The sequence below is a fragment of the Suillus subaureus genome, assembly GCF_016647635.1.
Source record: "Suillus subaureus strain MN1 chromosome Unknown BJ212scaffold_38, whole genome shotgun sequence".
Classification (NCBI taxonomy): domain Eukaryota; kingdom Fungi; phylum Basidiomycota; class Agaricomycetes; order Boletales; family Suillaceae; genus Suillus; species Suillus subaureus.
Window position 1 is genome coordinate 118,200 of NW_024538594.1, and position 18,544 is coordinate 136,743.

Sequence of the window (18,544 nt, forward strand, 5' to 3'; positions counted from 1 at the left end):
GTCACAACGATGTCAATTTCTTTCTTTCTTGAGTCTTTTTGAAAACGAGTCCAGGTTAGTGGTCTCGGTGAAGCCCTGGCTGAAGGACATCTACAGGATTCCACGCCGCATTCCACCTAGGACTCCATGGGAGGAAACATGGAATAATGGGGAAACGGCTGACTATTGTGCAACGACAAATGTCCCTTGGAGAAGGATGTCACATATTACTAGCTCAGTTACATCGGTAGTGATAGGTCTTAGACGGCAAGAAGATTCAGGGCAGGGCTTTTTCCATTTCGTAAGTGTCTGAGACGTTCTAGACTGCCGGATGCTGTCCACGACTACTTTCAATTTCGTATAACAAATTTTCCGTGCAGGCGAATCCGCCCGTCCGCAGAGTAAAGCATAGGGCAAAACCTACTCGATCTAATGGGTCGTCTCCCGCCTACCAAGTTCAATGTATCAGGAGAAACTGAACAGCAGTGCGCCACTGATGGAAATACAAACAGTCTGATTCGACGGTGATGTTAATTTACACAAGACTGGTGACATGAGGCGCGGTGACTTGTTGTTCATCCTGCACCACTGAAATTAATTCCAACCTTCACCTATACAGGGGAGACGACTTGAATATCGACTGTACCAGTACCAGTCCGCTGTAGTATGGTCACATTAAACCATCGTTGTGCTCACAACTAAGAAAACCTACCGAGGTCAAGATAAGTCGATCCTGTTCTAAGAATAATTTGAGCAAGCCACCCATCAAAAATCGAGTACGGCAGACGGTAGCAGTGTAAGGGTGATTCGAGATGATTTCTTCATCAAAGCACGACTGAGTTACCCTACCAGGTTTACGAATGAGTAGGCCTGGTGAGTCGGGATTGTAGAAATTCTCCAAACGAGCAATCGCTCGTTTATTGAAGTCCCAGATATGGACGTAGAAGTGATCCTGAGGGGAGAGTTTTTCCAGTCTTTGTCCAGCTTCAGGGGTATATGCCATTCTGCTACCGAACACGCTGATTTTGTGGCTGCGCTCATGCGGAAAGCAGCACGTATGCTGGGGTCCCCAGTCGGACCAGGGAATCTCGACATGCGTCTCTGATTGCAGGGCCATTCCCGGGAAAATCACCGTATCAATGCCTAGAAAGACAGACGTCGTGCGCGGGTATGAGAGGAGCTCTAAGACAATGATTGTGACTCCAGAGAGGGCACATAGCCGGGCGTAAGATCTGTGCGAGCGGTTGTGCTGCTGAACGATGGACCGGCACGAACATATATAAAGGATGAATGGTAACACTTCGGAAGGAGATATGTGAGTCTCGGCCGCAACGACCCGTCGAATTCCTGTAGTGTGTACACAGTTAGACGGCTCGAGCTGATGACAACAATCGTCCGTTGGTCGACTACGTAGAATTTATGGTGGAAATCTTGATGGTCTAGTAAAAGATGCTGCCTATACTAAGCGGCAGAATTCTCAAGAATAAATGCACTCACACTCTTTACATGTCCCCTCCTCCAATCAATGACTTTGATGAACGACACAGCAATTGTACCACGGTGCTGTATGTCATAGTAGACAAATATATGATCACCGCAGATTGCAGGCTCTCCAATAAAATGAACATAGTACCCGCCAGGGACATCAAAAGTATGTTTGCACTCTAAGGAAGCGCAGACAGAGTCCGGATGGGGACGGTGGGATGAAGCTGACCAACACTCCACCCAAAAGGCACGGTGATCTTGTTCGGCGTCGGTCACGGTTACAACATCAGGCGAGGAGACTGTGACCACAAGGTCTTGCAGAGGGTCGATAGTAAGATTTTCCGGTTGGCGCTGAGAGGATAAGCTATGTAAGGCCCATGTTCGAGAAAGGTTGGTATTTGTGTTATAGTCCCTAATGAAGAGATTGCCATGTGCCGACATCCATAAAAGACCACACTTCATGCTGGACAATGACAATGGTAGTGAATAATGTACGGGGAGGGGAGAAATCATCACTTGTTCTTCGAAGACGGTGTTCAAATGCAAGCCAGACCGCCACAAAGATGCCGATTTCTTGAGCAAGGACATCTTTCTGGAGACACCGATCGAGTCCAGGGTAGCGGTCTCAGTGAAGCCCTGAGTATAAAGCTCAAGCTTGTATTGAATGTGTACAGAATTCTGGATCACGTTCCAGAAGGCCTTGCAGGTCTGACATTGAAACTAGAAGTAAGTTCGTCTGAGAAGCAACATGGAACAACCGACTATTGCACAGCGACAAATATCCTTTGGAGTAAGAATTAGTAGGATGTGCCATATCAACTCTGTAGAAAAGGAGAATAGTTCAATCGCCATTGATTGTTGTGGTAAAGCGCTTCGGAAGAAAATAGAAAGGCCGACTTACATCCTGTTTTGGCCTTGCCGCCGGATGCTGTTCAGAACCCAGATGCGACTCGATCAGTAGAACACCAGTTTCCTTCAACAAGTTCGTTGATCAATTATTCCGTCTAAGCTCACACGATCATCCACAGAGCAGTTCGCGATGGCAGAAGGGCCAGACCCAGTTGATTCAATGCTCGATCTGATGCGTCGTCTTCCACCTACCAATGTCGAGGAGAACGTGAATGCACTCATACAGATCTGCCCGGACTATGCAGATGACCTTCTAGGTAGTGTCGACCAGCCCTGAAGGTCAAGACAGACCGCGCAACAGGGAAGGATTATCTTGCATGCGATTACAACAGGGATGGTGATAGTTATCGGTGAGTCTTCTGCTGCGCTTCCGGTGAATGTTCAGGGTGACTGCATAAGTTGGATCTCGTGGAACGACAAGGACTCTAGTCCTATTTCACGTATCTGAGTCAATGTGCTTCACATATTAACACACTTCATCAGGTCACCTTGGTCGAATGAATACGATCCACCCATAGAAGATGGTACAGCACCAACACCGAAGCTTCGCAAGCTTGAGATTGCCGCCAATGAGGCGTTCGATACATACCGCGAACTGTACGTGTGATACATAGCTTACGCTTGCAATGAATCTTTGCACAGGTATTATCTAATAAATCTTGGCAATAGATATTACGAAGGCGGCGTGTCTTCTGTTTATCTTTGGGACCTCGAAGATGGCGGCTTTGCAGGCGTTGTGTTGCTCAAGAAGGGTAGGTAGCGGACTGATGTGTTTTTACCGTTCTGAGATCAAGTCTTTAACTGCCTGCACCTTAGCAATGACACCCACAAGTCCTGACGAGCCCTCAGGTTCATGGGACTCGATCCACGTCTTCGAGACCGCGGAGCGCGGAAGACAAGCGCACTACAAGCTCACATCTACTGTCATGTTAGAGCTCGTGACGAAACAGAACAATAAGGCCGATGAAACCTCCGTTCTCGGCGAACCAGAAAAAAGGGTTTCTGAGCAGGGATGGAAGTCGTCGGGGGAAATTACTTTAAGTGGAAGCATGACGAGACAGGTAGGCTTCCTCGTCTAACCTGAGATGGGGCTGTCACACACCTTCACTTCACGCAGACCGAGCAGGATTGGCCCGTTCATGAACCGACTTCACATATTACGAACACAGGAAAGATGATCGAAGAGATGGAAATGAAAATGAGAAATCTTCTCCAGGAGGTACGAAGTTTTCTTTCTTTCGACATTCAGGGACTTGATCACACCACAGGTGTACTTCGGGAAAACTCGTGATATTGTCTATGATCTACGGAGCGTAGATGACCTAGAAAAAGCGCGACAGCAAAGAGAGCTGCAGAAAGAGCTGGTTGGATTTATCAAGCGTTAGCATACCCCGGGTGTTCTACAGCAGTAAAGGAAATCCATCGGATGTAACGATTTTGGAGTTTGCACTCAAACTGATACAGAAGGTTCACATTCAGGATCAGCGTGGAACTAACAGAGCGTCCGCAATTGGATTCGAGTGGATAGTCACCTAATGATCATCAAAGAAGATCACATTAGCACACCTGGTGCCTAGTCCACTAGTGATAACATACATGTGTCAATTTGATCTCGGAGAGCGGTCTGTTCTTATTGTTCACAGGAACGCGCTCCATAGCATCAAGTGTGGAGTCCGCACCATCGATGACCTTGCCGAAGATCGTATATTTGTTGTCCAGATGAAGCTGTTTTGCATAGGTTATGAAGAATTGCGACTTGCTCGTGTCGGGGCCGGAGTTTGCCATGGCAACAATACCACGATTGTTAAACTATGTAGAAACGTGAAGATCCATCTGCTCGGCAAAGATCGTATCCATTACCTTCAACGTGGACCGCAATTCGTCTTCGAATGGTTTTCCCCATTTGCTTTGGCCACCTTTTCCAGAGCCAGAAGGATCGCCCGTTTGGGTCATGAAACCTTTGATGTTGCGGTGAAATATACAGTTGTCATAATAATTCGAAGCGCACAGCGCAAGAAAGTTCTAGGGCTTGTCAGGCTCGGAAGAGAGATAAACAGAAACAGTGTCATACCTCTGCCGTTTTTGGGACAGCCTCACAGAATATCTCGATCTGAATCACCCAAAATTTCCGGGTGAATCGCAGAGATTTAGTTAGGCATATATAGGCGCACCTTAAGCTCGCCGTGGCTTGTGTGAAGCGTTACAGACTACAAGAAAACTGTGAGTCAGTAGATGCGTTGATGGAGGAGAGGAGAATTACCATGCGTGATAATGTGACTGTGACGCAACGGGCTGTGACTGCTTGGTCTTTAATAGTTCTCTCAAAGCCATTCAATTCGGATAAGTAATATCAACGGCTTTTTGCCTCACTCAGCTCTTGCCTCTGTACCACGATGATGCGAACTTCTTCTATTCGTAGTCAAGATGACCCCTTGTCTCTTGCTATACGGCCTCCTCTTGAAGAATCAGACTCAGATCGCCATGTTCGGCTGCAGCACGAAGCTGAAGCGCGTCGAATCTCAGAACAAATAGACGAGGAACTCAGGTTTGAGAGGGAAAAATTGAAAAAGTCCAAAAGTGATGTCAAGGTCATTTCAAGTCTTTTTGAGCACGATTAGGTTGTGGAGCTAATCACCGTCGTATGCGATAGCTACTTCTCCTCGGCCAGGCCGAATCTGGCAAATCGACACTGCAAAAGCAGTTCCAGCTCATGTATAGCCCTGCTTCTCTTGAAAGCGAGCGCATGTCATGGAGAACCGTCGTATATTTCAATGTCGTGCGATCCATCAAAAAGATCCTTACAACCCTAGAAGCTTGGGACGACATCGATGATGGGAGTGACTCTCAGAGCACTCTCGAGCGTCAGGAACTCGGTGATTATCTTCCCCCCCGGGCTTCAAGTTCGGCAACACCCAGTATACACAGTTCACAAATCGGTGTTGCCCTTTCACCGCCGTCACCTACATCACCCACTAGTCCAACTGCTTCTAGTCCCATTCGGGGATCTACTGCGATATCGGATCTTCGGCGACGGCTTTTACCACTCACAAATACCGAGCCTCAGCTTGCTGATCGCTTGAGTGGGGGTGTTTCTGTGTCGGGGTCCGGCAAAGGCGAAGTTTACGTTCGAAGCGGATGGCAGGCGAGGACCATCCAAAAAGGTCAGAAGCTACTCCGCAGGCAACCAAAGCCCAGTTCACCCGAGGACGAACTGACGATTGAGCGTCCCGGAACAGCTCTGTCAGTTATTGATGCTGACCCTCTTGTGGATGACGTCGCAAGAATGCTGGAACAATCAAGGGAAGATATCCGAACCTTGTGGGAGAACCAGGTTGTTCGTGCCTTGATGACAAGCCGAAAATTAAAGCTAGACGAGTGGTCAGAGTTGTGAGTATGTGCATATATGCATCTTCCTCTTCTCTAAAAATGGAATTTTACGCAGTTTCTTGAATGACATCTCACGCATCTCTGCACGGAATTATGTGCCGTCCACTGGTGCGCGTTTTCGTCGAGCCGATGTCTTTGTGCTCACCTCTTCATAGACGATATTCTCCATGCACGTATCCAAACTATGGGTGTCGCTGAGCATATTTTCGACGTTGACATTCACGGCAAGACTGTGACGTGGCATCTGTTTGACGTTGGTGGCGCCAGGGGACAGCGTCATTCGTGGGTGCCATATTTCGACGACGCAAATGCCATCATTTTTGTCAGCCCAATCAGTGCTTTCGATCAGGTAAGAGCTTCATCACCTGCTTTTTTGGTATCTTTACATACTTTGGTGCTTCTTCCCCAGTACCTTGAGGAAGACCCCCGCACCAACCGTATCGACGACTCGCTTCAACTCTTTACACAAATCTGCTCCAATCAGCTCCTCAAGAAGGTCCATCTAGTCTTATTCTTGAGTGGGTTGTTTCACGCTAGTGGTCCCATGTAGTGTTTTAATACAACCTACCCATCGCAGACAAGACTGATATCCTAAGAAAGAAGCTTGAACGAGGGCTATCCGTCTCGAAATAGTAAGGTCTTCGTAATTTGCGTTTATAGCGTGCTCACGAAGCTGGTCTCAGCATTCTCTCGTATGGCGACCGTCCAAACGAGTACGAGTCGGTTGTACAGTACTTTCGTGCCCACTTTCTTCAAGTCCACAGACGGAATAACGAAAACAGACGTGTGCTGTACACACACTTGACCAACGTCGTTGTACGTTCTGTTTTCATTTCACTGCCCGTTTAGCGCGGACTGATGCCTTGGCGGCCGCTCAGGATACCAAAGCAACCCAAAGCATCATAGGAAACGGTATGTTCTAAAAATTGCAACCACAGCCTTTCGGCAACTTATCCACCATGCAGTGCGAGACTCGATTTTCCGAGGATACTTGCAATCTGCCGCGCTCGTCTGAGTTTCACGATGGTATGTTTGATACCCGGTGCATCATGATACTGCGTAACTTTGCTAGGACCTGTTATGCTTTTTTGTCGAACTGCTATTCTATACACGAATTTGTTTCCGTTGTCTGACGTACATTATTCTTCACTCTTATATTATTTGTGTTTTGTGTTGCACTTTCGTCATTTCGCTCCTCTGTAACATCCAGAGTGTACTCCTGTGGTCTTGTGACGAGTCTGTTATCATTGTTCTTGCTGCTCCTCGTTATTCTATCCCAACAAGTACTGTACGCGTACAGGGAGTAATATACCCCGACCTCGACCTCCATTCATGGCTATAGATGATGCCTGCTCAATTATGATCCATGGATGATGCAGATTCCATGGGAACATATATGTTGGCAAAACGGTAAGGGCCATTGGATCTGCGGCATCCGTGCCTGAGGTTTTCATTGGCCCACCTGTGCCATGTTGTCAAATCAATCATAGAACACCAAGTAGTCTTCATTTCCTAGGTGTTGGCCCTGTAGCCGAATGTCACTGATGCGTGGAGACGCACAATTGAGGATAACGAAGTCCCCCCTACATTAGGATATATGGAAAGCGGGGGCGGCTAAATAGTATTTGGTTAAACCTCTGACCACTGCTTGATAGGCCTGCCACCTTCTGCCACACAACGATGTTCTATGGTTCCGGTTTCGTCAACACGTTATACCAAGCTTCAAGTTCTCCCGCCGTCGTCGGTATAGTGACCCTATTGTATTCTCATCATTCGTGTTGCTACTTATGTTATGTTATTCAATCATTTGATACCTATGTTTGTTAAGATCCCCGTAGATTGAAGTTTTCCAATGCACGAAGATATCAGAGTCAGGCAGTGTGATCATCTATATTTCTGCGCAAGATTCTATTGTTCTGGAGGATGTCCTGAATGGGACAAAAGCAGGCTGTGCGTAGCTGTACTGCAGTGGTATTGACATAACAACTATGACAAAATATAGTAGCCACCAAACAGGGCTGCATCAGCTACAAGGGGTGTGAACGTTCCCGCTTACCGTGACTGAAGTGACCAAGTAAATACGATGCAGGAGAGCTATCCTGAATATTGAAATCACTCTCTGCACGAACCTGTAAATATCTGAGGTGGGAAATCACCAGGATAGCGGGAATGACGGGAATCGAGCTGGTACAAGGCATTGCGGGGGTGGAGAGTCGCGATCAAAAATTAGAGTTACTTTCGCGCTGATTCAGGACCTCACGATGGCGGACATGGTAACAATGGTTGTATAGGTACAGAGGGTCGCGAGAATCACCATGGGAAGATAACGAGGGTCATGCTGAACATCATTACGAGGGATCGTGGAGAGGCTCAGGCTCGCTAGGGTTGTGTACGGATGGGCGATGTGACATGTCGGCATGACTTGGTAGACCAAACCATTCAGCCTGTCAATGTATCAGCAATGATTTTGGACAGGCGTGAGGTTGTCAGATATAATGGACTAACAACAGAACAGCTCCGGTGAGCAAGGTGTCCCGGAGGTCGATAGAGGATAAATACACTCACAACTTGAAGGTGTTCGGCGCTGTGCAAAGTGATTAATGGCTGAGAGTGGCAGGGGGTACTAGCCAAACAAATGTCATTTCCGTCGAGCCGTTGGCTTGATCAATCCCGCTTTCCACAAGGATATGGGTGTCAGACATTCTTCGCACTACAGTCTACAGAGTACCCGACATGTGTTAATCGCATAGATCATTTCTCGTGCTATATACTACTGGCAGTTGATGCATGCCCGCGCTCTTGTAGAGCAATTGAAACCATGCCTGTACCTGCACTGGGGTAGGCCATGAGCTCAGCGCGATAACGTCGAACGCTAAGGATCAGGCGTGGTCCCACCACAAACATCTGCACAACCAAGATGATTTGAAGGAACCCACGATAAATCTCGGATTTCAGGGAAACTAAGTCCTATAGAAATGATAAATCATCGTAGTATGCCAAGGACAATAACAGATCGATATACCGTTGTGAACGTCGGAGAAACCTCACCGAGCCAGAAGCAAGAAACGACAACGAAGCTAGCACATGCGCAGTTTCAGCGGAAAAGATAACACATTTACGTTATGGGCTCACCTGGAAAAATAAATCAGGTGTGATCTCATTAGCACCGTGACAAAATCTCCAATAATCCCTCCTGCTGAATGTCGCTGAAGATCACGGAAGTGATGTACCGCAATCCAGCCTGCGAGACACAATGCAAGGACTTCCCATGCAAGGCTGAGTATCCAAGGCATGGCCTTCAAAATTTGGACATCTCCCTCGTAACTGACAATGCACTGGTAGGTGCTGAAGGAAATGAGCTCCTCTGGCAAGTAACTGTCAATGAGCCTGGGCCGTCAAGTGTTTCACTAAAGCCTACCCTCTGAAGCGCGCCCCATTCCAATTGCGAGCAACACTCCGTTGGAGATGTTGACCCCCAGGAGGGTGACCACGAGAAATATCAGCATCTTTCTGGATCGCTGATACATTGCATATAACCGAGTCGTCGTAATGACTTGGATGGTGTTTCAGTCAAGCAATGTCACTAGAATATTACAAAGGGGATCTCACCACCCAGCATTACATTTACGGCTAGAGTCATCCAAATAATTGCGTTATACATAAAGTGGCCTGACAAACCAAGTTAGCGATCAGCCTTGAGATCCATAGACTCGAAGCACGCTCACAGCTGCGACAGTTAATATATTGAACCAATGGGCTGGTCAAGAGTCTTACCCCTACATGGGAATGTGGTTGATTGGACAGGACTGGCAGACATCGATGCAGACTACTCACTGCGTCTGTGACCGAGATCGTCGGAACACTGTCTGTAAGTAGTATGCTGTTGGTCAGAAGAATCGAACACGGTGAATGAGGTGACAAACCAAGAATCTGGATGCTGATTACGAGAGATGACTGATTAGCACAAGAACAAATGGTCGACCAACCAAACGTACATAGAATATACTACTCCAAGGTATCGGACCTATGTAAGATATTTCAAGTCAGCACAACTTGCGGAATTATAACGGAATTCACATACACTGAGATACAGAATGGACATCAGGGACCAGGGTTGCTTCTGCCGCAAATGAAATAAAATTCCATGTTGTTATTCTGACTGGAGACTCTGCTCACCCAGATCAGCTCGACCTATAATACCCTTCTGAGCGAGATGACTGCCAATAATGGCATCGACCCACCTCTTGTCCCAACGTCAGCACTAGAAATACGATAAAGATGTCAACGGTTCTTGAAGACTATGTGGCTCACCCAAATCGTATACCACTCCAGTAGAACCGGCAGCTGCGGCACCACGACCGAGATGAGATCGAGATATCATCTGAGCTGGTCTCCACGTACCCATAAAATAGCTGGCAACACGATTTGAATTGATTATTGGCCACCAAATAGGATCATTTGAGACTAGGGTCATGCTACTATTCAAGGATAGGCGTGGGGCGGACGAGGTGGACGTAGGGACTATCAATGTAATAAACGACAGGGTTTTTATGGGAGACTGACATCAGTATGCCAAGCCCGAGGAGTCAGGAAATACATATGATTCTGAGGACATTGGTTCCTGCATTAAACGAGAGTAAGTAGTTTCCCACGAAGTCGGGTAGAGCCATGATCGGTGGACGAGTCCCCAGACGACAACATGCTACTACCCTACCTACTCATTAGACTGCGGACTGGACTGAGAAATCCGCCCTCGGACCCGACCAATTCGTCATAAAAATGCAAGGCAGTCACGCATGCGATGGTTGCAACGATTGAAGTGGCACCGCTGGCGTTCGTTCTGCAGATCTTCTACAATTGAACTCTGTTTAACTTCTATCACTGAAATCATGTGATTCATTGATCGAACCGAGCCTTAGGCGCCTTGAGTTACAGTATGATATGAACTCGTCTCAAATTGTCGGTGAGACTGTATCGACACCTGTCCAACACCCCTTCGAAGCTATTCCTTTCTAACGGCGGAAAATCAGTCATAGAATGTAAGGGAGATCCAAGCGGGGCCAACAATCAACTGACCTATCCAACCCGAGGTCCCGAGCAGCCGACAACCCACCGCACCTCCAGGCTCCCGTTGACAGGAAGCTTAGCGGAGTTTCCTGTAGGACTTGGTTATTTCCACTACCGAGGATAATTATAGACACCTTCTTTCTGCTTCTTCGGTACCTGCCCTAGTTCGCGCGATCGCCGTATCATAGCGCTCCTATCCTAGCGCTCCCTCTGATTCCTCCCCAATTGGCTGCATCCACATCCCACATCGTGCGGTCCAGGCTGAAGCATCTTCCCTTCCCTTGTAGTCTACTTGGAAAACTCGAGTGTCTATCTCTTGTTCCATCGATCAGGAGTCGTTTGTCAAGATGCTAACAGTTTGAATGCACGTTACGATACCTTTACTCCTTGGGGTATCATCTTAAAGCAGCAGTAACATGCACTGGGACTTCATGCAAAGAATGAGATTCAAAGTTGTAAAAATAAGCATCGAAACTTCGAGGAACAAGGGCAAGAACATGTGAACGAATTTTGTGATCCGTGACACGGTGATACCGTAGTAACGTGTCACGTGAGATATAATGTGTGCCCGCTGCGCTCAGGCTAACCTAGTACTTCTGCCACTAGGACTCCTACAACTTTTCATGGCATCCGTCATCCCGGTGATTTTCATACTCGCCATAGTCCTAGGACTAATAGCTTGCGGCTACCTCTTCGTTCCAAAGGGCACGCATCAAACGTATGCTTTCTTTGTTTTATCAAAATCCGAACTAATACCCTCAAATGCAGGACAATTCGTACGGCCATCATGCTTACGCTGGCATCATGTTATCTTATGTGGATGGTCACATACATGGCCCAGCTACATCCTCTCATCAGTAAGTCATCAAACTCATTGTTATGGTTTTATTGGCTAACACATGAACCTCAGCGCCATATCGTTCGATAAAGGGCGGAGAAAGTTTATGATAGTTACGCGCCGTCTGAGCAATACCATTTGCACCAGTGCTTCAAGCCATATGCAGAACGGATGTTCCGAGTGCAAGGAGGGCTGTCTTGTGAATGTGGCTATTGGCGGGACAAACTCGGAACTTCGAAGACTTCCCTCAGCAACTCTTCGGGCATATCAACCATTTTCCATCCTCGTTTCTCCAATTGAGACAGCAGAGCAATAGCGAGATTATGGGTGGCTCCTCTTCCAAGGGTGGAGTGCAATCATCGAGAGGAGAAAGTACGAATCTTGACATAAGGCTGAGCGAGGGATACAAACTTATACTTGAAAGTAAGATGTGTGTTGGAGGTCAAAAAGTATGGCGGTGCCTGTCAAGTCCCGACGTCGGATTATAAAGGTCCGTATGATATAGATGTCAAAGTTCATCAGAAATGAAAGAAGGAGTATGCCAAGCATTCTTGTCCAGTGCCACCCGGATCAGTGTAGCTGCCACCTGCAAAATGAATGATCGTCACTGCCTCACAGGAGGTGTTAGTATGATCAAGAGTCAAGTTAGTATAGGGGCCATTGAGCGAGTGATTTCATACAGGACGTCTCGAGAGCAAGGTCTGTCCATGAATTTGCACGCGACTCGGGAGCATTCGTAACCCGGCAACTCAGCATCAATTCGCGCTCTTTGCAAATTCCTGTTCTTCTTGTCAGCCATACACGATCACCTCCCGACAACGCCTCCTCAATATAGTCCTCCATCTCTATTTGCTTCTTGCTCTCCTGCGGTGGGGACAGTCTCGGTGATAGTAGGGGCGGGATCCGTTGGGGTGGACTCGGATCCGAGGAAGCATCGCTCGTATTCACACCATCACCAGTCCCTAGAGTGCTCTGTTCACAGAAACGCAACGCAAACCCCACAACCTAGATATCTTGCGGTCTCCCTCTAGCCCACGCTTTCTTCTCAAACGCACATTTTTCGATCTTCTATCCCACTCGAGGAGAAAACAGCAGGCTTTATTAAATGCTTCGGCCTCCGCTCAATATGCCGGTGAATCTTTCACAAAATGTCCATAAGCAATGTACGTCGTTTCCATTCTCTTGACATGCTGTGAATTGACTAGACTAGGTGAGCCTAGCGTTAGATATATCTGGCCAGCATGGCAGCCAGCTTCTGTAGGAGTTGTGAATATTTGTCCCGATGTCGATGACAACTTCTACTGCTACCGCCTGCCACACCTTAACAGAATCGAGAGCAAAGACAACGGTATGAAAATTGTTGTTCCTAACATGTTCTTCCACTGGAAGCTCGGTGCACGGACTACCCCCAAGAGCACTTGTAATGAGGATGACGTCAGGAATTGGTGTTGGGGGAATGTATGTCGTAGCTACAAGGCACGCAAAATTCGTGTAAGTCTTTCAACAGCTTCTCGACAGTGTCGTGAGATCAACTAACAATCCGATACATACAGCTGTGTGAAATTGTTCTCCCAACTTATTCCTCCCTACATCTGACTTGGACGGAATCTCTGCGAATCTTCTAACGAAGAGCGTGGAACGAAGGTTCACGACTCAGCTGTCGGTTAACACGAACTATAAACTGTTCACAGCTCAAGCGAGCGATGTAAAGGATTTGGCTGGGTTCCTCAAGATCGAAGTTTCAGCTGCTGATGCGTGGTTTGAGAAGGACGAACTGATTTACGTCCATCCCAAGGATCCTTGGAAGGTCTGTCTGTCTCCCCCCCGTACAGTCGCACAATTTAGGGGCAAAAATGGTCGCATCCCAAAGCGCATAGACGTACCCCAAATTTTTCGCCAAATGTGCATCTCGCCGATGGTGTCGGGCTTACTTCGTTTGGTCTTCGAAACGGGGCTTCACATGAGGACGTATATACCTCTCACGGATGTTCGCGTTGATCTTCTCGGGCTGTCTAACGCGGTCACGGAGTGGTTTTACATTTCATCAAAAACTCTTCGCCGGATTCTTTTCTTGGTTTATTTTGGCCTCTCGCCGCTCGGCGTAATCATTTTTTGACATCGTGTGACACCCCCTTATCGAATGCTGTGCTTATCCATTCTTGATCTTCTCCTCGAGAACGCCGCGGAGGATATGGAAAAGGATTGTGATCAGGGGGTTTTATTTAAGGTCTACCTATGGATGGTGCGTAGTCGACGTCGTTCTCAACATGCTATTCTGTTTCTGTCCACAGCATTGCACAATTAACAATGCTAGCTATTTCCCTACCTCCCATCCCGACAGCATTCAATCAATTGCACGATGGATCTAGCGTGGTGCGTGTTTTCATCATAGCGGCATTACCCACCACTACATTGTTCTCATTCCTGTGATATGACAGCCAAATAACTGGGACAGGAGATGGCGAATTGCGCGCGAGGCGACAGATTCCTGGAACGAAGATTTGTGCAGGATGAGGGAAGCGGCGCATGCCGCATTGAATTAAGCCTCGAACGCTGAACTTTGAGGGCGTGCATTGGGAACCCACAGAAATGACTAGTACTATTATTACTTTGTAGCATCTTCTCCATCTCTGACTTTCTGATGACGTGCCAACAGGCAGTGACTTGAGACTCGGCAAGCCCGCTGCGCTAATCGAGAGCACCATCATCGGATATCAATATCTTATGGCACGAGCCTGTCAACTTCAAGGCTTCCAGTGGTCGTAAGGGCAACGCCCAGCCTAGGGTCTTATTTTCTCCCAGTGCCTCTTATTTCTGTCTGTATTCGAGGTATGTTAGAAATCATGGACAGCTCTGCCCCTGGATGTTGGTTAACCGAGGCAGGAACCGACGTCACCCTAGATCTCATTGTGCCGATCCAAGCACTGGGTAGTAGTATATATGCCATCGCCATACGTCTACCAAGTTCATCACTCACCTACACATTCTCTACCAATATGACCATAGTTTCAAATGATCCCACTTGGTGGCCGGACATTAATGTATATCGTGATTTAAGCTACTTTACAGGTTCGTAAAGAGCAGTCGGATATTGAAGCTGATGTCTCAATCTAACCTCGACTGCGGTTTCTCAGTTGGCGCCTTTGTTGTAGTGGTGTATGACTGGGGTGAGCATAATAGTATTGAAGAATTGCTGATATCTTACAAGTATTTTCAGCACTTACATTCGGACAAGAGGTATGTTGATGTTATGACCAGAGCAGCCATCTCGCTAAGAATGGTTTTATAGGTAGAACTGATTTGGGTGAGCAGAGTCATGTCAGAGGAACACACGTGAAAATACATTTGATTCTAGAGGCAACGCTGGTCCTTGATGACAGTTATGTATCTCGGTGTATGTAGCTTGCCAGTGCTTGCCATCACGGCTGTCATGCTGTACTGACTTGAAAGTATCCTAGGTGCGCTATCTTGGAATATTATATACTGTGTATGTTTGGAAGGCTCAGGACTATGCTTGTACTTATGAATTATCCCTCACCATCAGCTTGGGCACAGTAGGTATGTCTTCTCACGTTCTCGATGTCTTTGCTTCTTCTGACCGGCTGCATACAGGTAGCACTCCGACGATCACGATCACAGATGCAGTGAGTCTTCTTCACTAATGCCTGCTATTCCTTTCCAATTAACCGCGGCGCCCTGTAGGGGTGAGTATGATGTTCTACCAACTTCGTTCACTGATGACTGCCACATTATACTGCCACAGATGTGAGTCTGTTTGGAGTGTGCTACCCGGAGCTGATCACTGACTGGATTCCTCAGGCCGGATATTGTTCGTCATATGTAATTGGACGAGTGTTTTGGCATTTGCAATGGTGTCGGGTGAGCTTAGCATTTGCGAGAACTCAGTGATATCGACTTGACTGAAACATGCTACAAGTCATCATGATCACTCGGTTGCATGCCATGTATCAACAATCTAGAAAGATCCTGATATTTCTCATTGTGACCTTCCTGGCTGACAATATTTTCAACGGAGTGACAGCCATAATGACAACGATACATGCTTCAGGGGGTACGCTTAATTGTGGACAAAAAATGCACGGGCCTCATTAATTAATACCAGAGGAACTCATTCTCTCGGGCACCTACCAGTGCTCGATTGGCGATACGGAAGATGTCACACTTCTGAATGCCATTACTTGGGTATTTGCCATTGCGTGGGAGGTCCTCACACTGTGTCTCGCAGTCTGGATTGCGGTAAAACACTTCCGTGAACTGCGACAACATTCGGCGGGAAGGATTATCGGGGACTGTTTCACGGTGTTGATCAAAGCTCACGTGTTTTACTTTGCGAGGTGAGTTCATATTGTGAGTATTGTTCCCTTTTTCCACTGAAAGGTCGGACGTGGTAGCTTTATCGCTGTTTCTTGCTTTATCCTCGTTGTTTTTCTCTCTTCATTGTACTCAACGGTATGTCGATCTTTCACTGACGTCTGCATGCAACCATGGTTCATCATTTCTGTAGGACCAATCTTCCCTAGGAATCCAGATTTGTCTCGGTATTTCTCAAATATTGACGTCCGTGCAGATGTTTGTGTTGGGACCCCGCCTGGTCCTTAGCGTTCGAGAATTCCACTCTAAGCTCGTGGCCGACTCTGACGCAGCAACCGGCATGACCTCAATCGCTTTCCAGGAGCGTGTGCATATATCGACTGGCAATGGTGTGTAACACGGGAGATGTTGACAGTTGTCTGGTTGTCTGTAGGGAGAAGGAAAATTTGGGTTTTCGTCCCCCTTCCAAGTCTCGTTGCGGTACTTAGCCAGTTTTGTGGTGTTCCGAAAGTAGATTTCAAGGAGACAGGTCTGGGCAATATTTCTATCGTAGTAGTTATTCGAATCATTTGCTATAGGTCCTGTGGCCACCATGCAGCATATATATAGGTACTGTCCATGTCTGTGCCCATGGGGCATGAAACAGCGCGACAGTGCATACGCGTGTAAGCCAGTTGGCGTGAGTCGGAAATAGGAGGTTGAACGTTGAATATCGAATGATGGTGTAGAACATAAACGAATCGTGGACGTCTGATACTGAACCCTGGATAGGCGAACCGCGGGTTTTGGTGATCATACGGCGAGGCTCCGTACATCTTCCTCACGCACCGCTTCAAGGTTGCTTCGGTTGGTTGGAAAAACGGGAAGATGAGTGTGTACCCGAGAGCGGTCGAGGTTGCCTGGTGGCATGAGGAGAGTGGTGTCCGTGCAATGTTCAATAGCAACTGTTCACGCATCCGCTAGCGTCCAAAGCGAAACTGCAACGAAGCTTATACGTGAATACGAAAGAATGAATGCTACAGCATATCAAATATTTGGAGGTCCAGATACCCCACTGAGAAGTTCACAGCAACACTGGCGGGTGCCAGGAGATTAACACTCTAGCACAGGAACTTCGGTCATGGTTGTGAGTCGGGAAGCGAATAGCACACCTTACAAGGACGACCACGCTGTACAAAATTTCCCTCTCTATAATTGCCAGGCTCTCGGTAAGATCAACTCTCAATCTGAATTTCCTGAACGGACGAACTGACGAACAGTTTAAATGCAAAGTGTTCCAGAGCGAAACTTCAAACGACTGACAATGCCAGGCCATAGCACACAAGGAGAGCTGACTGCACCTTCAAATACATCCAGAGGATATTTTTCCCGTACTGGACTGTTTCGCTCGCCGATAAGCCATGACCTTCGTGCCAATCAAGTTAGCCGCCACGAAATCGATTGACATCGATAATGACCTTGGGTGACAACATTGGATCCATATTCCGGATGACCAGCGAATGATCAGTAGATGTCGGGACAGGACTACTCGGTGATGCGTGGGTAAGGACGATAATCCGGAGCTGAACTTGAAAGCCTGTGAGGTTGAGACGGGAATTGTGGAAAGATTTTAAGGCCACTCACAGTGGACCACCGCGCTTCAATATATCTGCGGATGTACAGCACACTAGTACTGCTAGCGAGCAGGGAAAGTGATTTGACAGCGTGGATATCATAGAACTTAGACGTGCGTTACTGAGAAACTCAGCTGGCTCATTCAATCGGGTTGGCACAGATACGTCGATTCTTGAAGAAGCTCGCAGTGATTATTAATTCGACGGTATTGAAGAGAGAGAGATGGTTGAATGGCTCAGTGAGACTGTACAATAATGGAGGACTTGGTGACAAAATATGTTGAGTGGATCGTCAAGTGTATTTGGCCATCCTCAGTTTCACTTTGCAATAAGTCAGCTTGGTGTCTAGCTGCAAAATCCAGATTATGCGCGCAACGGATGTACACCCACATCATTATGTAATTCCGTTTCTCTCCATAGCCCGTATGCAAATAAACAGCACAGACTAACCGTCCTGCTCGCGATCTTCTGGCATTTGCCATCTCGCTCATTAGGCTGTAGTATCACAGGAATGAGAAGGGCGCACATAGTGATTTTGATGCGGTCACTGACGCGCCGGTGCGAGCGTTCCTATTTCTACATTCAACTCCCAGGACCAAGATCAACTTGAAGTTGCACGGTCGACGGTCGTTAATTTAGGGCCGCCGCACTGCATGCTACTAGCCACGTTAGCCGATGACTATTTTTTAGCCTCCATCCTGTGAGTAAGGACGACGCCTGGATATTCTTTTCTCCCAGTACCCACTCATCTCTGTGTGTAATCTAAGGATGATATCTCCGCACATCAATCATGGACCATGGACCTTGAGTCAGGCTGTGACGATTGATACCCGTCGAGTATGGTGCGCTTTGTATCAGTTCCGCACTTACCGTTTAACGACATTCTCGTGATATGATAGGCCGATGATCAAGATGGAGGGCTAGAAGGGGAGAG

General features: G+C 47.4%; 7 protein-coding genes across 7 annotated transcripts; 4 read left to right on the forward strand and 3 right to left on the reverse strand.

Annotated features, from left to right (window-relative positions):
• Positions 1-590: 590 nt before the first annotated feature.
• On the reverse strand, positions 591-2,052 carry BJ212DRAFT_1485021 (uncharacterized protein; the record flags this gene model as incomplete). The annotated part of the gene is made up of 3 exons (XM_041340911.1): positions 591-638; positions 692-1,231; positions 1,477-2,052. The coding sequence occupies 3 exons, from the start codon at positions 2,050-2,052 to the stop codon at positions 591-593; spliced, it is 1,164 nt and encodes a 387-aa protein (XP_041188607.1).
• Positions 2,053-2,215: 163 nt separating this feature from the next.
• BJ212DRAFT_1383192 (F-actin-capping protein subunit beta) lies at positions 2,216-3,990 on the forward strand. Its single transcript, XM_041336728.1, has 8 exons — positions 2,216-2,246; positions 2,365-2,630; positions 2,663-2,723; positions 2,857-2,970; positions 3,043-3,125; positions 3,190-3,434; positions 3,491-3,592; positions 3,642-3,990. The coding sequence occupies exons 2-8, from the start codon at positions 2,504-2,506 to the stop codon at positions 3,756-3,758; spliced, it is 849 nt and encodes a 282-aa protein (XP_041188608.1). The 5' UTR covers positions 2,216-2,246; positions 2,365-2,503; the 3' UTR covers positions 3,759-3,990.
• BJ212DRAFT_1485023 (cyclophilin-like protein) lies at positions 3,855-4,704 on the reverse strand (the record flags this gene model as incomplete). Its single annotated transcript, XM_041340912.1, has 6 exons — positions 3,855-3,905; positions 3,970-4,182; positions 4,234-4,395; positions 4,445-4,483; positions 4,545-4,560; positions 4,634-4,704. 6 exons carry the CDS (start codon positions 4,702-4,704, stop codon positions 3,855-3,857), a joined length of 552 nt encoding a protein of 183 aa, XP_041188609.1.
• Positions 4,668-6,817, forward strand: BJ212DRAFT_653187 (guanine nucleotide binding protein, alpha subunit). Its single transcript, XM_041343751.1, has 10 exons — positions 4,668-4,961; positions 5,024-5,534; positions 5,610-5,760; positions 5,816-5,868; positions 5,916-6,109; positions 6,170-6,278; positions 6,338-6,392; positions 6,444-6,576; positions 6,639-6,672; positions 6,726-6,817. The coding sequence occupies exons 1-10, from the start codon at positions 4,767-4,769 to the stop codon at positions 6,773-6,775; spliced, it is 1,485 nt and encodes a 494-aa protein (XP_041188610.1). The 5' UTR covers positions 4,668-4,766; the 3' UTR covers positions 6,776-6,817.
• Positions 6,818-11,450: 4,633 nt separating this feature from the next.
• Positions 11,451-11,755, forward strand: BJ212DRAFT_1280728 (ATP synthase subunit H-domain-containing protein; the record flags this gene model as incomplete). Its single annotated transcript, XM_041331573.1, has 2 exons — positions 11,451-11,545; positions 11,596-11,755. The coding sequence occupies 2 exons, from the start codon at positions 11,451-11,453 to the stop codon at positions 11,753-11,755; spliced, it is 255 nt and encodes an 84-aa protein (XP_041188611.1).
• Positions 11,756-12,458: 703 nt separating this feature from the next.
• On the forward strand, positions 12,459-13,781 carry BJ212DRAFT_1579984 (uncharacterized protein; the record flags this gene model as incomplete). Its single annotated transcript, XM_041342269.1, has 3 exons — positions 12,459-12,828; positions 12,876-13,123; positions 13,296-13,781. Exons 1-3 carry the CDS (start codon positions 12,771-12,773, stop codon positions 13,779-13,781), a joined length of 792 nt encoding a protein of 263 aa, XP_041188612.1. The 5' UTR covers positions 12,459-12,770.
• Positions 13,782-13,901: 120 nt separating this feature from the next.
• BJ212DRAFT_1383237 (uncharacterized protein) lies at positions 13,902-14,730 on the reverse strand. The gene is made up of 3 exons (XM_041336729.1): positions 14,549-14,730; positions 14,322-14,494; positions 13,902-14,261 (listed from the first exon to the last, which is right to left on the reverse strand). Exons 2-3 carry the CDS (start codon positions 14,371-14,373, stop codon positions 14,014-14,016), a joined length of 300 nt encoding a protein of 99 aa, XP_041188613.1. The 5' UTR covers positions 14,374-14,494; positions 14,549-14,730; the 3' UTR covers positions 13,902-14,013.
• Positions 14,731-18,544: the final 3,814 nt, after the last annotated feature.

Coding starts and splice junctions, on each gene's coding strand:
- BJ212DRAFT_653187 (XM_041343751.1), top strand. CDS start 4,767: ATGATGCGAACTTCTTCTATTCGTAGTCAAGATGACCCCTTGTCTCTT. Junction 5,761..5,815: donor CTAGACGAGTGGTCAGAGTT/GTGAGTATGTGC, acceptor AATTTTACGCAG/TTTCTTGAATGACATCTCAC. Junction 6,110..6,169: donor CAATCAGTGCTTTCGATCAG/GTAAGAGCTTCA, acceptor CTTCTTCCCCAG/TACCTTGAGGAAGACCCCCG.
- BJ212DRAFT_1383237 (XM_041336729.1), bottom strand. CDS start 14,373: ATGATGGTGCTCTCGATTAGCGCAGCGGGCTTGCCGAGTCTCAAGTCA. Junction 14,262..14,321: donor GCCGAGTCTCAAGTCACTGC/CTGTTGGCACGT, acceptor TAATAATAGTAC/TAGTCATTTCTGTGGGTTCC.
- BJ212DRAFT_1383192 (XM_041336728.1), top strand. CDS start 2,504: ATGGCAGAAGGGCCAGACCCAGTTGATTCAATGCTCGATCTGATGCGT. Junction 2,971..3,042: donor TTCGATACATACCGCGAACT/GTACGTGTGATA, acceptor TCTTGGCAATAG/ATATTACGAAGGCGGCGTGT. Junction 3,126..3,189: donor CGTTGTGTTGCTCAAGAAGG/GTAGGTAGCGGA, acceptor CCTGCACCTTAG/CAATGACACCCACAAGTCCT.